Source organism: Lepisma saccharinum, chromosome 3 (assembly GCF_977018435.1).
Source record: "Lepisma saccharinum chromosome 3, izLepSacc3.1, whole genome shotgun sequence".
NCBI classification, from domain to species: domain Eukaryota; kingdom Metazoa; phylum Arthropoda; class Insecta; order Zygentoma; family Lepismatidae; genus Lepisma; species Lepisma saccharinum.
The window spans coordinates 79,826,422-79,842,281 of NC_139231.1; the positions used below are offsets into that span (position 1 = coordinate 79,826,422).

Below are 15,860 nucleotides of genomic sequence, written 5' to 3' on the forward strand. Positions count from 1 at the left end.
ATTCATCTCGTCCAGCCATAAACGAAATATAAAAAATGACAAATGACACCAGTAAGAGAAATGCTTGACACCATAATAGTAATGGAACACCACTCACCTGCTTCGCTGTTGTTGTCGGCGCTCTGCTGGGAACTAGGCTGTTGCGAGAGGGGCCCAGGGGTCCCGCCGGAGCCAGGGGACCTAACATCGTCGTTTCCCTGGCCCGTGTAAGACAAGGAGGACGACGGGGGCCGCTGAAATGGAGAGAAACATTCGTTAGTTACTGCGTGCACTCTTCGTTTTGTATGAAGTCACACGTCATATTCTGTATAACAGAAAAGGTTTAGAATTAACACGTAAAGCCTTGACAAAATGCATTAAGGTTCTTACCGACTAACCTTTTCGAAAATTTACTTTCAGAATTGAATAAGTTTTCATTTTTCTTCTTACAATATTCAGAAAAATATTGTTTTGCCGTAGACTGCATGTGTCGTTGTCTAGACAAATTAAATAGATTATAACATAGCCGTAGGTATCAACAAATCGTAAGCTTACGAGGACTTTGGTGCTCATCGATTTTTTTTTTCAGTTTTCGACAAGACATGAGCTTACGGAAACTTTTCGAACATTATTTTCAGAGAGCGATAAAACAAAACCATGAGTTTGTGGAAACTTTGGTACTCACTTGTCTCAAGGCATAAGTTCTTTATCAAATGCCTCAACAACGTTCAATGTAATCATATGGAGATTATCCAGAAGCTCTCAAGAAATCTAAAGTTTTCCCATACCTTGGTGCTTTTCTGAAAACTGAAGCTAATATTCGATATGTACTAAAGTTTCCTTCACTTTGCAGTTAACAATAACTAACGTCAATGCCCAATGTGTACCATGTTTTCCTACCGTAAGATTTCGTTGTTAACCTTTTATAATTTAGAATAGGCTATCGCCGTGATTCTTGGAAACTAGAGATTTCCGAAGACAATTGAATCAGAAATGTGGTTAATGCCTTCCAACGAGATCAAGTGTGTCGTGTTTTGAGAACTACACAGACGACATTTGTTACAATGATGTGATACTAGAGACTGGATGGATATTGAATCTGGCCTAGGACATAATTTAGACGTTTGCCATGTTTTTTAGCCAGCCAGCTAAAATGCTAGCAAATCGGCAACACTGGTCCTCAGAGGAGCGAGTGGTTGGTCCCTTGTCGACACAACAGTGCCACGAAAAAAAAGCTCTTGGTGTGGCTGTTGCTTTTATTATTGGTCGTGAAAACTGATACGACCAGCGTCACACCGCAGAGCGCCAACAAAGCAGAGGGTGGAAGATCTATGCGGTATATGTGTGTGCGTGTACATATATGCTGGAGATTTTAAGAGACACTCCTCCCTGCTATTAGCGTCATACACTTTCCCTATTATATCCCGATCATCCCTCGGGATCTTGTGCGCTCCCCAACCTTCTGCATTGGACTCGCCGAACACGATACTTTACTTAGACCTGCACGGATTGCAGGGTTTCCAACTGTGGTCTCGACGCAAGGGAACTCGTTCCCTAATTTGTAGTATAAGGAGACAGATGAAGCCAAGAACTATATATCACTGTTACTTTTCAGCGGTATTTACTACGGCTTCTTCCGAATTTGCTTCACACAAGAACTGTTTAGGTCACATCGACTCCCATCTCCGCTTTTCACGACCATCTGGAAGGGTTTAGAATTCCGAAGTAAGAATCGAGTTTATTTGAATTATATTTCATCAACCGATTGACCAATCACGATTAATCATGAAAAATTAGTAAAGCGACGAAAGGGAGAATACAAACAGAACGGAATCTGCGTAAATTCATGTTCAAGCAGGTCTGAAATTACCTGCACATTGGTGACCTAATGACGAATATCCGAGTCAGAACCAGCCGATGAGGTCAACGTCGCATATTTGCATAGTTCGTGTAATCGCATTGGTAAAAATATAGGGAGAAGATTGGACTGGATATTCGATCACACCAGAAAAAACTTATTTTAAAGTGTCGTTCAAACAATTCTCTGATGTTAACTTATCCAATCTCCGGCCACGAGTTGGATAAGTTACTCACAAAGAAAAAGAAGTTACGCGTTAACTTTACTTTAATAATAATAATAATAATAATAATAATAATAAAACAACAACAACATTTAACAAGAATGTATCCCTGTAGTACTTTTTTCCCAGTGCAACTGTACATGCCAAGTTGAGAACAACACAACAAAGCATGTTTCGTCCTGGCAAATAAATTCTCTAATTCTGAACTTATGAAGATGACACAGGTAAAGTAACTCATGTAATATTGGTTTCCGAAAAACTAAAGTGTTACTAACGCAAGTCCCGAAGTAGTAGCGCGTTACCAGTTACTGGACTTTTACAGGATTTTTTGAGACACTGCTGGCAAGTGGCACTAATGTAACTGAGAATCAATGAATTGACGAATCTCAGGAGTTTCTGGCAACACTGACTGCCCTGTAGAAACGAATCTACGTTCGGGGTTGCCGAAGCAGGCGTGTGTGACCACCGAAAAGTGGCGAGCGTGGGAGTGGGCGATATGTTGCCAGATAGATACATACAAGGGCGTGCCAGGGAACACGTTAACTATAGGCCTGGAAATCGAAATGTAACAGTTCTTCCCCCCAATTCCCAACATACTGGCAGTCAACGCAAGAACCTTCGTGCAGACCGCATCATTGTCTCAATAACCGCGACTGCAACTTGCTTGCTCTCTTCCCCGCCCAAAACGTTATTGCGTCTTTCCTACTTTTCCCACCTTCGTTCAACCCCCCCCCTCCCCCTCTCCTGTTTTTTTAATTACTCTCGGTCGCGGCTAATGGCTCGTTATCATGAATCCGGGGGGAACTGCATGTGGCAAGGCTTCCAGTCTCATCTGCGAACAGTGGTACCAACTGGCCGTCATAAAAATCCTGTCCTGCGAATAGCCTTTTTTTCGATATACTCAAGGCAAATCCCGGAAATGAATGGACCATGTATTAACTGTTGAAAGAGGTCTTCACACTTTCTTTACACGTAGCTGACGTTTCCTCGACTTGCAGGTCAGGCAAATCCAAGTATAAAGGAATCGGCAGTCTCGCGCACGAAGAGAAATCAGTTCCTCGAAGAAAATCGTTTCTGTGGTATCCTAAGATAGGCTCCACATGGGTAAAAATTACCCAAGCTCGTCCCGTTAGCAAAGTGTGGAGTACCAAAGCTCGCTCTGTTAGCAACGAGTAAAGGCTACCAAAGCTACATATTCGAAGATAGTTATTCCTGACGTTGCAGGTAAAGCCTGTTCATTGAACGATATATACTGTTCGTAAAGTGCATGCGCAAGGAAGTAAACTTGAAAAATATAAATAACTTTGATGGCAGTGCTCTCAATACCTGAAAATGTCAGCTGCACGACTTTAATTCTCATCTTATCGGATTAATCAAGGTTTCACGACACCTCTGGAGCGAGACGAAAACCTGCCTAGATCCATTCACAAAATTCCTGAGATGTCTACACTGTTCCTTCCTATCGGGATCCTTTCCACCGCTCCACGCTGCAGAATTTTCCATCAGCCGCCCACCCCAGAATCCATTTCATTCTTCAGATCATAATGCTTTTCGTGACCCCAGACAGTGTTCATGCTTCACAGTTGCACTGCCTCCAATGGATTTGTTTCTGAAACAGCCCGGGAGGGTTCGAGTTAATTATCGTTCACACCTACCAGGCCAGGAGGTGGCGACGACTTTATACAACCGTTAAGAGGTAATATTACTTCGGGCAGGAGCCCAAAGACTAAAGCATCTGCTGTAAAGTGGAATACAGTTTGTTTGCTGCATGATGTTTTATTATTTTCTTTGGAAATATGGTACATCCCCAAGGCGCAGAAAAGTTGCTTCAGCAAAAGTGTGATTTTCGGTGGTGTGGTCAATAAGTTCGCAGCAATCAACGGGATCGTGGATAAACAATATTCTGTGAACTTATGGCTATCTTGGATGAAGAATCCACGTGGCTTCTTTGATTTCTCAACTTCTGGCGTAAACATACGACAGCAAGTTTTTACATAATTCTTGCACGACGTGTTATTTCCTTGGTTATTTACAACAATTAATGTGTCTGTACCATAGAATCGCACAGGTTAAACATGAAGCTTCTGTGCTCATGAATGTTCAATATTGCAATTGTAAGATAGCTATAGTTTCCTACTTACACGCAGTAAGTGGCTAATCATAGTCAAGCAAGATACGTTGTAATATATTATATAATATACCTGGGCTTATGTCAAATTAATCAAATGTCCTGTTTTTATTAGACAAATAATCGTACCGAAAAGCATGACATCTTACGAAAGAATTGAGAACTCTCAGTGGCAGTCCGGAAGCTCTGTAAATCACGTGGTTGTTACGTCATTGCTGAACAACTGAAAACAAAACCAGAGCATTCTCAACGGATTGGTATTGCCTTGTAGTACATATACACCGGTAGTATTTTTAATAAGAATTGCGGAAATGTATCGCCACGGATTTAGATGCTCTACAAATAAATCTTCATTCGAATCCCACAAAAGGCCGTGCATTTGTCCTTCTTTGTTGCTATAAAGCAACGCAAAGGCAAACACAAGACCAGCGCCACCCATGTTAAGAAACCGAAACAAGAATGACGAATCAACGAAGTTTTACTGTATGCGATTCTTGCAGGAGAGGAGGTCCAGGGCAAAGTCTTGCAACAAAGTAGGGGAGAGACTCGCACACAGAATCAGCTTTGCCTGGTGGTTTAAAAAAATGTATAACATTGTGCATGAATGTGTGCATTTTATGTACAAAGGCTTGAAAGGTTTATGGCTGTTTACAAAGCGTGGCACAGGAGCGCACAGTAATTATAGAAGTGCCGGGCCGTCGGAATCAATTGCAAGGATTACGACAGGGCAAACACACAAAGCTCCCCCACCTCCAGGCTACTCCCGCCGGTCTCTCACACATGCAGCAAGTACCTTTGACCTCGTTATTACCAACATGAGCACAGAGCATGCCGCCCCTCCCCTCCCCCCAATTCCTCTTGCGTCTTTGTAGCGAGGTTTCCCTTTACATCATGGTTTGAGAGCGAGTAAACGACTGAGCCGCATTCCAGCCTTTGACAGGCGCCTTTTGTTAACCTTTGCTTATCCTATACCGAATTAACCCGTGACATTCGATGAAAATAGCCGAGGTATCCATTACCGTTTCCATCCCGCGGAGTATACAAACCGTCAAAAAGTTCAAGTTCTCGCTTGTTAAATAGACGTAAGAAAGTGAATGCTGCTCGGTATACACAGAATGTAATGCATATTCCCGCAGATAGTATTATTTTCATTAATGCAGGGGCAAGGGGCAGGGAGTTCACAAAAACGTATATTTCGGAGCAGGCGCGTAGTCTGGGGAATGGCTAGGGGGCTGAAGCCACCCCTGAAATTCTACAAATACCTGATATAAAATAGTGTATAGTGCTAACAAGGACGTATTTAGAGGGTCCAGGGGGGTCCGGACCCCGCCCCCGAAAGACTAAGTACTAAAAGTAAATAATGAAAATATTCAAATAACTAAAATTAAATTATGAAAATATACTTGTTGTTAAATCGAGGGTAGCTTATTTCAGCCGAACTAATTGGAAAGCAAGGATTATATTGGGATCATACGACTTTGAATGATAGTACCAAAGAAGATTTATGCAAGATCTGTTACTACTTACAATACTATGCATAGCATATTACCAGGAACTTTACTTTTCGTTAACTGGATCTAACTCATTTTTTGACATTCAATAAATATTCAATTCCTTATCTATTTGACATTAATTTCCTTCTCAGGGCTGTTTTTTGTATAATTTTTTTCGACCTTAGCTATGCGTACGCTAGATAATGAATACGTGCTGTTACATCACTATCCTTAAACCGTCTTTTTGCCTATTCAGGTAATAAAAATATAATATAATTCGGATATTTTAAATAATACTAGTATTAATTATAATTATATTTAATTAATTTAATATAGGTATAATTATTTTAATTTAAACATTATTATTATTTTGAGACACTTGGTTCGGACCCCCCCACCCACCTCTTGATATATATTTCTAGATATGTGCCTGAGTGCTAATTAATTTTACTTCCTTAACAGGAATAAATAAGTTGTAATATACCGTACTGAGAAATTCATCTTCACCCCCCCCCCCCACCCTTTCGCCTTTAGATGGCGGCTGCTGATAAGTGATGAGCCCCCCGAAATAAAGTTCTGGCTTCGGGCCTGTTTCAACGCAGAGAACATTCGTTTATCTATACATGTTTTGGACTGATTGATTGATTTTTCTTAATTGGTGTCGTTTTTCTGAGACTTTTGGCTAATCGCGACGGTGGTTATAATTACCGGTATGATGAAATTGAACACATGTCCAGGCAGGGACTCGCACCTGGATCCCCTAACGTCCTAGCTGTTTTATTGCTGTCACGGAGAAGGAATTTTATTTTAGTGTAATAAAAAACTTGAATATAATTTCCATGTTTCCAGAACTAAAACTATTCAGCTTTGCCTGCCGATGTTAGGGCACTGAAAACTTTATTCCATATCACAAGAGACGGAAAAACTACAAACCGGGGAAGGGCGGATAATTCTGCAATCGCTCCTCGCAACATGTCATTAACAAAGCTTCAGACAATCCTTTAATTTTATCCACAACATGCGTGACCTTGAAAAACGTTAAGTGACATTTAAAAAAAACAATGCTTTCAATAACAGCATTCACCATAACGTGTTCAATGTAGGATTCACGACCAAGATATGCACTAACCATTGGGTGAAATAATTCTTAAAATTCATTGCCTTTCGGTGTGGGAGGGGGATTCCTAGATTAAAGTTTATATAAGAAACTCACACACGCAATCACAATATCTCCTGTTTGACGGTTAGTCCTTAATCTACACTGATTTTCTTTAATTATTATTTTTCCTGAATTGTTATTGCACATGCATTGGACGCGCGTTCTACAGAAAATTTAACTTCCTCCAGGACCAATATATACATACGTTCATATATTTACAATTATATTAATATGAACACGAGGAAATGAGAAGCCTCGACGGTGGCGAAATATCTTCAGTTCTGCCCTGTTCAGTGATCATGGCTTCATCTCTCTTTTTCAGTCCCTTCTTTACTCAATTATTTATCTTATTCCTCTCTCTCTCTCTCTCTCTCTCTCTCTCTTCATGTTTTCCCTCTCTGTTTCATATTTTTCTCCTATCTACTTCCTTTTTCTTTCTCTATATTTTTCATCCTCCTTCTTCCTTTCCCTCTTTTACTTTCGGCTCCTGTTTTTCTTGATATATTTAAAAGGATTACTTCATAATAAGATGGGTACGCACTATCACTTTTTCAATAGTCGTAAAATAACCAAGTCAATACTCAAATGTCAGTCAGCATTATGCTTTCAATGTGCCTAGAGCGAAAAGTTGCTCCATTCAGTAACTAAAGATGCAAACGAAATAATAATAATAATGAACCAATATGTATGAGGTTAATGTACAAATCAAGGTAGGTTTTTGCTGGAACCACATGCCTGGTACTATTACGTCGTGCCATCACCCTAACTGTGCAAACTATAGTTTTTTTTCGCATATAAGGTGCCAATACAAACACACTAAATGATATACACTTATACGGTGCAATAAAATTATCTCCTTGCACTACTAGCAACGGTAATCGACAGCTATTCATAACTTGGAAAACAAAATAACTGGTTGTTTAATTGCTAACAAACTCCACATCAACAACTGCAAACCGGCATCATAAATTATGTTGACAATTATCTTCCTCCTTCCCCTCCCTCTTTCTTCAACGACCGTTGCACTCTCTGTCGCCGGAAAGGAAAACTCAGTGCGTACCGAATTCTGGTGCGATAATTTTTCTCCCCTCATTCTTGCACGATTACAGAAAAACGAGGCAACTCCAGAGGGTCATACTTGACCAAGGCCTGTTGGCTGTCACAAGAACCAAACTGCCCCTAATAAACCACCCATTGAAAGCCATATATATTTACGGTGTGGGTGCCAGTTGTAAAAACCTCATTTTCGTCTACTTGCTACACCATGAAGTGTAGGAGAATGGGGGAAGGGGGAGGAGGGGAAGAGAAAAAGAGAGAGAGATCTTAACAAGGTCAGGGGGCTATAAATCAACAACACCACGCTGCACTGACGTACAACTGCCATGGTCCCCGACGTGCGCTGCGTTGCCAAATGTACAGGGTTTTGGAAACATTCTTGGATTGAATTCGTTCTCGCTGGGTGTGGGGAGGGAGGCAAGCCGGGTAAGAATTATTTTTTGCGAAAAAGTCCTTGGCGTATCTGTTGGAGGGGCCGATAGCACCATGCCAATTACGCACCACATCGCTCACACACCTCACTTGTCCCGCTGTTCATTGATTCAATTATCACGCGATCTCTCCCAGAGAAAATAGTTCATGGGTTCGAATCGAACTTTAGAACTGGTGGATCAAATCCAAAATTGACAAACAAAATCTGGCGAATAATTGCTTATGGTTACCACAGCGTTCAATTGATATAATTTGGGGGAAATTATAGAAGGCAGACATTGAATGCAAAGGTTGTTTATGACTTTATGTTGCCAACTGTAGTAAATTATTCTACACCAAGATGGTGCTCATGTCGTAGGATTTGTTTAATTGTTCGAGCGTCTCTTATATTACAGACTTAATACCATCGTGCAAACGTTCGCTGATTTCACTTCTCTGCAGTATTGCTATCTACGGAAGTGTGACAGACCAACATTGTCGTAGGCTCGAACCTGCCCAAGCTCAAGTGGCATAGACTCGAACCTACTCTGCCGACCTTCGTGGTGGAGTACTTAGCACGGTCGGTTACGTAGCCAGGGATTCCGGGTTCGAATTACGGACTAGACATGAGGGTTATTTGTGAGTGTCCCTTCACTACTGAGATCATATCATCACTCATCCTCATCTTCGCGATTAGGCAAAAAGTGCCATAGACTCGAACATACCCAAGACCGACCGTCGTAGACTCGAACCTACCCAAGACAGACTGACGTAGACTCGGCAGAAAGCAACGTTGATGGAACGGGTTCGTGAGGGACGAGACAATGCTACAGACATGTGCCTGTACATCGCATTAGTACTGCCTGCAACCGAGGCATGTTGTTTGTTCTCTGTCTGCACGCCATTCTCTCAAGGCTGACTCCGGAAAGACCATGGTGACAAGATTACTTTCGACCTTGGAGTGTCTTGCTTTCCGATTCGGTGCAGACAATGCATCACGTTCCTTTTTCTCTTCTTCCCTCCCCTACTTGAAGCCTCCACTAATGAGGTGATGATTTTGCACTTCAATGGACAGATATATATCTTACAAGATTGTTCTTCGTTTCTTTTATTTTTAATTTCAAGTCTGCCAAACTGGCTGGAGAACAATGATGTTCCGTAAGGCCAAAGAAAAACTTGGTTCGATTCTTTCCACCACTTACTTCACAGTGATCTTTTGTGCGAAGGGTTTTTGCGTTCGATCATAGGAAGAACAAATTTCATTGTCGACCCAGTCTCCAGAGGATATTTGCGAAGCTGCTTGATAATGGGGTCTCAAGGGGTTATTGCTAAAGTTTACCTTTTAGTTATATAATAATAAGACGAACATTTGTTAATTGGTAATATGCATGTGTCATAAAAAATAAGTTAGGTCGGAATCGTCCAAGTTTGTTCTCCACACGCAACGCGTTTATCCATGCACAGCATGTGTAGAAAACTAGCGAAAGTCTCATGAGTTTGGAATTCGTGAATGAAAATCAGATTTTAGATAAGTCTATTTCACCATTTCGTTGCAAAACCATTCGCTCTCACATTTACTAGCTTAAATAAACGGAGGAAGGGTACACACAGGATGTGCCAAAGTATGGGAACAGTCTACAGCGGCGGCAACAAATTCAGAACAATCACGATGTATAAAGATAATGTCTGGACCAATTTGGTAAAGGATGAGAAGGATTACTTTAAATACCTTTTTCGAGAAGGCCTAATCTCCAGGTACACAAGCCCTGGCACCTACCGACCTGTTTGGTAAGCATGAGTCAAGGCAAGGACTTTAAATACCTTTTCCTGCCCCCCCCCCTCCCCCCGCAATAGGTAATAGTTAGGCTGGAGAGTTCATGTGAACTAACCGATCTCTAACCGTAGATGGTTGCAGATCACTTTATGAGAAGGATTATACTTTATCACCTGTTCTATCTGACGTTCTACTTATCAGCGCTAAATCGTTGGACGGGGAAACTCCACTGTATAAAGACTTTCAAACCAAAAACAATTTTCCGAGTTTGTCAGTTGTTTCGAGTACATTGCAAGGAATTTTAGAATACCTTTTCCTCTCCTCCATCATCACGATGTTCCATAACTGAAAATCGTTAACTTCAGCCACAGTTCAAAACCAGAAAACAACACTTCTGACGTTTGGCAACGTCGCGGAGAATTGGAAGGACCAGAACATGAGGGAAACAAAGACCTGTCCGTCACTTCTCTCCCTCCTTTTCTTCCATTCCGAGCTCAGAAGAATGAAACTTGCAAAAGCCCAATTCCACAATAAACCATTCATAGCAGGAGGACCATTAACTCGCCTCCAGCCAGGTTTTACTGCTACTCCGAGGTGACTTTCGTTTGTCATTTGGTCTCCCCGAAGACACGGGGAGGTGGTGGGAGACAGTTACCTGCTTCTTCCTTTTGTCCCGCTGATGCACCCGTAGCTCATTAGAGGTGTCACTTTTCCGTTCGGGGAGGAGGTGCGTCTACTGGAAAATAGGAGTTGAAGAGAAAGTTGCTTTCACAGAGTACTTTCAAAGGGTTTTACGACCCCCTGCAGAAATACCTCACCTGTAGGGAGGGGGGAGTTTACCGTTGCTGTAAGGAGCCTGCTCAATACCAATAAAAACTGTCTACCTGTCACTATATATTTGTGCATTCTACTTAGCTTTGAATTATTGTGGGGTGGCAATGAGTTTACATTTAGGCAATAAACCAAGTTTGTGTATTAAACGCACAATTGCAAGCATGCTGCTTTCCCTGCAGAAGGAACGTAACAGAAAGGTTCTATTTTCATCAAGAACGTCAGAGCCAATCAATGGCGTGTCCAATATTGATGGATGTTCAATTCTGCAATTGCTTCAGAAATCCCCTCCAAAGTTGGAATTGAGGAAAAGGAATGGAAAAACCAACGAATGGCAAGCTGTCAGCTACAACAAAATTCCTTCGAATATAACTGGCACGTATCTAATTATACGTATTCATCCGTGATTTATGGATTCTCTAAAATGAACTAGCATGTTTTCCAAGGGATGCAGCAGTTAAAGTGATCAGGACAACATCGAATCCATAAGGTCATTGTGGTGATGGCGTAGTGGTAACGTTGTAACCTTGTAATCAAGGGGTCCCGGGTTCGATGCCCGGTTGAATCACATTGCACAGTGGTTCGAATCTAATTTTAAACTGTAGGTCCAGTCCCGATTAGCTTATCTGGGTACAAGGAGAACGTTTCAAAGAAGGTCACTGGTGATGGTCCTAGAGCGAAGGCAAAATTCTTACATGTAGTGGATATTCTCAAAACAGTTAATTTGTACAAACTGCATACGTTGCAAAACTTTGAGTCAGTTCGAATGATTTGAAGCAAATGTGGTGAGACCGGCGCCTCTTTTGTGAATCAGCTCCTTGTTGGGCGGAAGATGACTGAGCATTTTTCACCCTCCGATTTTTGCCAGCTCTCGCCTTCCGCTCGGAAGTGCACACCTTTTCTCCTTTTGTAGCTTTATTTTGTGGGGAAGCAACTTTGCAACCCCTCCCTCTGCCCTCCTCCGCCACACACACGTACGTCAGCGAAAACAAGGGGCCTCCGAATAGAAAATATAGCGAAAAAGGATCGAATTTAAATGACAGATTTTAAGTGAAATCTGGACGAGAGCGAGGTGGTGCTTGACGTAGATTCGTTTGCCGTGCATATTCCACAGTAGGAAAATACCTATTTGAAGAGGCAGTCCAGGGGGTTTGGACCCCCGAAAGACATTCAAAGTCCAAAATTATATTAGCGAAACACTTATTTAGTGTCGCATAATATGAAGTTTATCTGTTCCCACAGAACTTACATAAATAAAGGATTATATTGTGATTATTCAGTTTTCTGCACTGACAGTGCCTGCGAAAATTTATGCGAAAATAATTACAATGAATACGTTTAAAAATAATGATCGGGGACTTTACTTTTTACCAGCCTGTTTGGTATTTTTATTGAATAAATAATCCGTTTAAAAAGTTGACAATAATTTCTTTGATAGAATAACTGTTTTTATACAAATTTTAGTGACCTTAACTAATATAAGCAAGACAATGAATGCTGTTATTATGCATACATTCTTATATCATATTTTTACCTGCTCAGTTGATACTAATACTTATTAATAATTGACCTATTTTATTATTATTATTATTATTAGATGTATTAATCTTATTAACTTTATTATTATTATTACATGTGAGACATTTGGTTCGGACCCCTCCCGAAATATAGTTGTAGATATGTGCCTAGCCGATAGGTATTCTTTTGTAGTGCTTATTCGCTTATATCGTATTGCATTTGTGTTTGACACCTTGGCGTTTATTATGCAATTACATTTGATTCAGATTTTCTAAAGTGATGGCAATACAGATGAAATAACAAATGGAATAAAACTTCCACGATGCGCTCAGGTATACCTAAGGATCTCTAGCTTCCCACACGCTGCACTAACCACTACGCCACCAAGGGTGCCCTCAGCACGTCAACTTGTCAAACGAAACGAGGCAAATCAATAAAATCCTGCCACGCTTAACTGCAACAAGATGGAATGAAAAGGCAAGGACTTCTACAAACTGCTAATATCCGGGCGAAATCGTCGGGCAGATGTGGTCATAAATTACGCTCAAATAGCGCCTTATGAGGAAGATTGTATCGCGCCATAATACTCCTCGGTGTCGCGCACTAAAACCGCACGTAGAACCGAGCCCGAAAGCGTCCATAAACAGGAGACTGTCGATTTCGAAAAAGAGCTTCGCATCCGCTGACTGCATCATCATCGGCCTCGGGCGCTGTGAACCACGTGACCAGCTGAATAGTTACTCACCTGGGCGAAAAGGTAGGAAAAGAGGAGGTGGGGGCAAAAAAAAGGTAGAGGGAGAAAAAAAGAAGAGGAAGCCTCGGGTTACCATGGCAACGGCCGCTGCACTTCGGCACGCGATTGGCGCACAAGCGATTCCAAAGCATCATATTAACTTCAATAAATGCTAAGGCCCCGCCCACGCTCGTCTCTCAGGCCGAGTCGCTTGCCTGCTCGCATAAATCTCACGCGCACACACGTAGAAATGCATCCACCTGCTGTGCCCAGAGCGCTTAGCGCGAAGCAGCTAGAACGCCAATCTTCGCTTAGGTGTGCACGACAGCGTCGAATACTTTCGTGAAGTCTTTGCAACAAACATTGGTACATTCTCCTACTTTCTCCTTCAGTGTTCTCTGGATAATTACAGAAATGTTTGGATATTGGGGAGAGGTGGCTATCAACTATTTCATACACGGGTAGGGGGTTACTGGAACAGGACTACAGTGTAAATGGGTTTAATACGACTTAGATAACCGAAATATAAGCTCACCGGGAATCAAACCAGAGGCCCTTTGTTTACAAATCGACAGCATGTTGGAAGGCTATCATGTACACCGACCGGCAATATAAATGGGACAACTACATCCTGAAATACTGGCTCCCCTGCAATGAGTTGCCTACCTCTTTGGCGATAAGGCAACTTTTAAACAGGATGTTCTGCTATGGCCGTAGAGGTAGGCAAAGGTTCAGGACCTAGGTGTCCCATTTTATGCCGGTGACTGTACGCTGCACCTCCAAGTCACTTCAGGTAACACAGGCACAGTGGTTTGGCTTTGGACACTTTGCCTTCTGTTTGAAACTACCCTTTCAAAACTGAACGCACACGTATAGGTAAATTTAAAATAGATCTGTTTAGAAATGTCTATGGAGAATTCAAGGAAATACGTTTACATTTGAATAGTGGTTAGTTGTAATAGTTTAAAAGCTACAGGGCCAATAGTTTTCAATAGAAAATTCTGGGCTACAGATCTTTCAACATTAACAGTGACAAGTCTCAAACTGCGAATAGAATTTTTGGTTTTGCGCCTCTACGCAATACACCCAGGGTTAAGTCAAGCCATAAACACTGGAGTATCTATGAGGCTTCTGTAAGGACGATAGTTACTTTGGAACGGAAATGGCTTCGGTTTAAGTTACTACGAAAACAGTATTACTTTCTTCGTTCCAAAAAGTTACTGCACAGCTTGTTACTGTGTTCGCAACGACTGATAGTTCTTCATATGGAAATAACAAGTTCAATTTTGAAACGAAAGAAGGAAACGCACAAGAAAGGCTCCTAGGCATCACGTGCTTCGGCTCTGGAAAGCCGGACAACCTTCCTCCCCACTTTTTTTTTTTTACAAGGCAAAAAGCTTCGGGGAAAGTTACAGGGAGGGAGAAGGCAGAACAACGGGCAATGGGGGTGATTTTTCTCAAAAGCCAGGTGTCGCTAGTGTAGACCAGCGCGTACCGGAAGTGTCCCGGAGTGCACACCCCCAACCTTTTGGAGGCAACTTCCGTTCCATTTCGTAAGCCCCGTGCCGAGGCACACCGGATCAGGAAAGCACGAGTGTTGTGGTGAAGGCAAGCGGTGGTGGACTTTTTGTTGCAGTCTTTGAAATAACATCACTAAAAGCAACTCGTAATGTTTACTTGCTGAAACCCGAATCCCAGAGACTTAGACCGAGAGGTAACTGTCCAAATGTGTTGTCTCGATTGAGAATTTAGAATGTAAAATATATGAATAAATATATACTGATCGGCTATATGCTGTGTTCAATGCGGGAGACTTTTCGAGACAATCACAAACAGGCATCGTCAAGTCAGAACAGAAAAAACACATATAGGATCACACTGGCTATAGATCGAACCGCCAGAGCGCCGTTAGCCTGCACGAAATGAGTTTCCAGGATGCATTACGTCGAAGAGAGATTGGCGTTTGAGCAATTTCCCAGAAGACAGCCCGAACGTTTCTGCATAAAAAGAAAACAACGATTTTTTTCCATTCATGTGCTATGAGTATGAGTCCTATTTTATGATGATGATTGATGAACGATGATTAGATGAAAGACATGGATGCAGGGACACTACCCAGACGGGGAATCGAACCAAGAATCTTTGGCAAACACCTTATTTATAAATGCGGTGGCTCTCTACGTCATAGTGACAGAAATAGCTAGAATATGGAACCCAACTGGAACTGTTACCATGAATGCAAAACTATCCTCTGCATTACGAAGAGCAATAGTATAATAGCATTATGTAAAAACTGCATAAACTTGTTTTCTTTACCCGCGCCGATGACTTGTTTATCAGCCAAGTCGGGGGAATTTCAGGTTTTATCCTGTCTGACCGCTTGTAAACCCGCAGAAATGTTATGTACTGGCTTCCCGCCCACCGCTTTGCCTAACAACTTTCCCTTGATAAGGAGGCAAGCACATAACACGGACTATTCATATCGCACCCAGTACATCTTTACGTGTATGCGCTGAAATGCTGAAGGATTACGAATGCATTGGGGGTGCCTTAAAAGTTCCACTGAAAACGAAAGTGACGAAAACTTTCAGCAGTTAATAGATGTTAATAATGTCTAGCATCATATAAGTTCTGTTTCGTACGGCGTCCAGCAACATTGTTGAATCCTTCTGTTGGGTGGCAACAATCCTTCAACAA

The 15,860-nt window shown here is 41.8% G+C and overlaps 1 protein-coding gene across 12 annotated transcripts in view; it reads right to left on the bottom strand.

Moving 5' to 3' along the window:
- Positions 1-15,860, bottom strand: part of hth (Meis homeobox homothorax) — a 493,174-nt gene that overhangs the window by 296,766 nt on the left and 180,548 nt on the right. For all 12 annotated transcript variants that reach the window (XM_083118885.1, XM_083118892.1, XM_083118883.1 and 9 more), the window contains one exon: positions 98-233. In XM_083118885.1, coding sequence (XP_082975011.1) covers positions 98-233 — 136 coding nt within the window. The remainder of the gene's footprint in view (positions 1-97; positions 234-15,860) is intronic.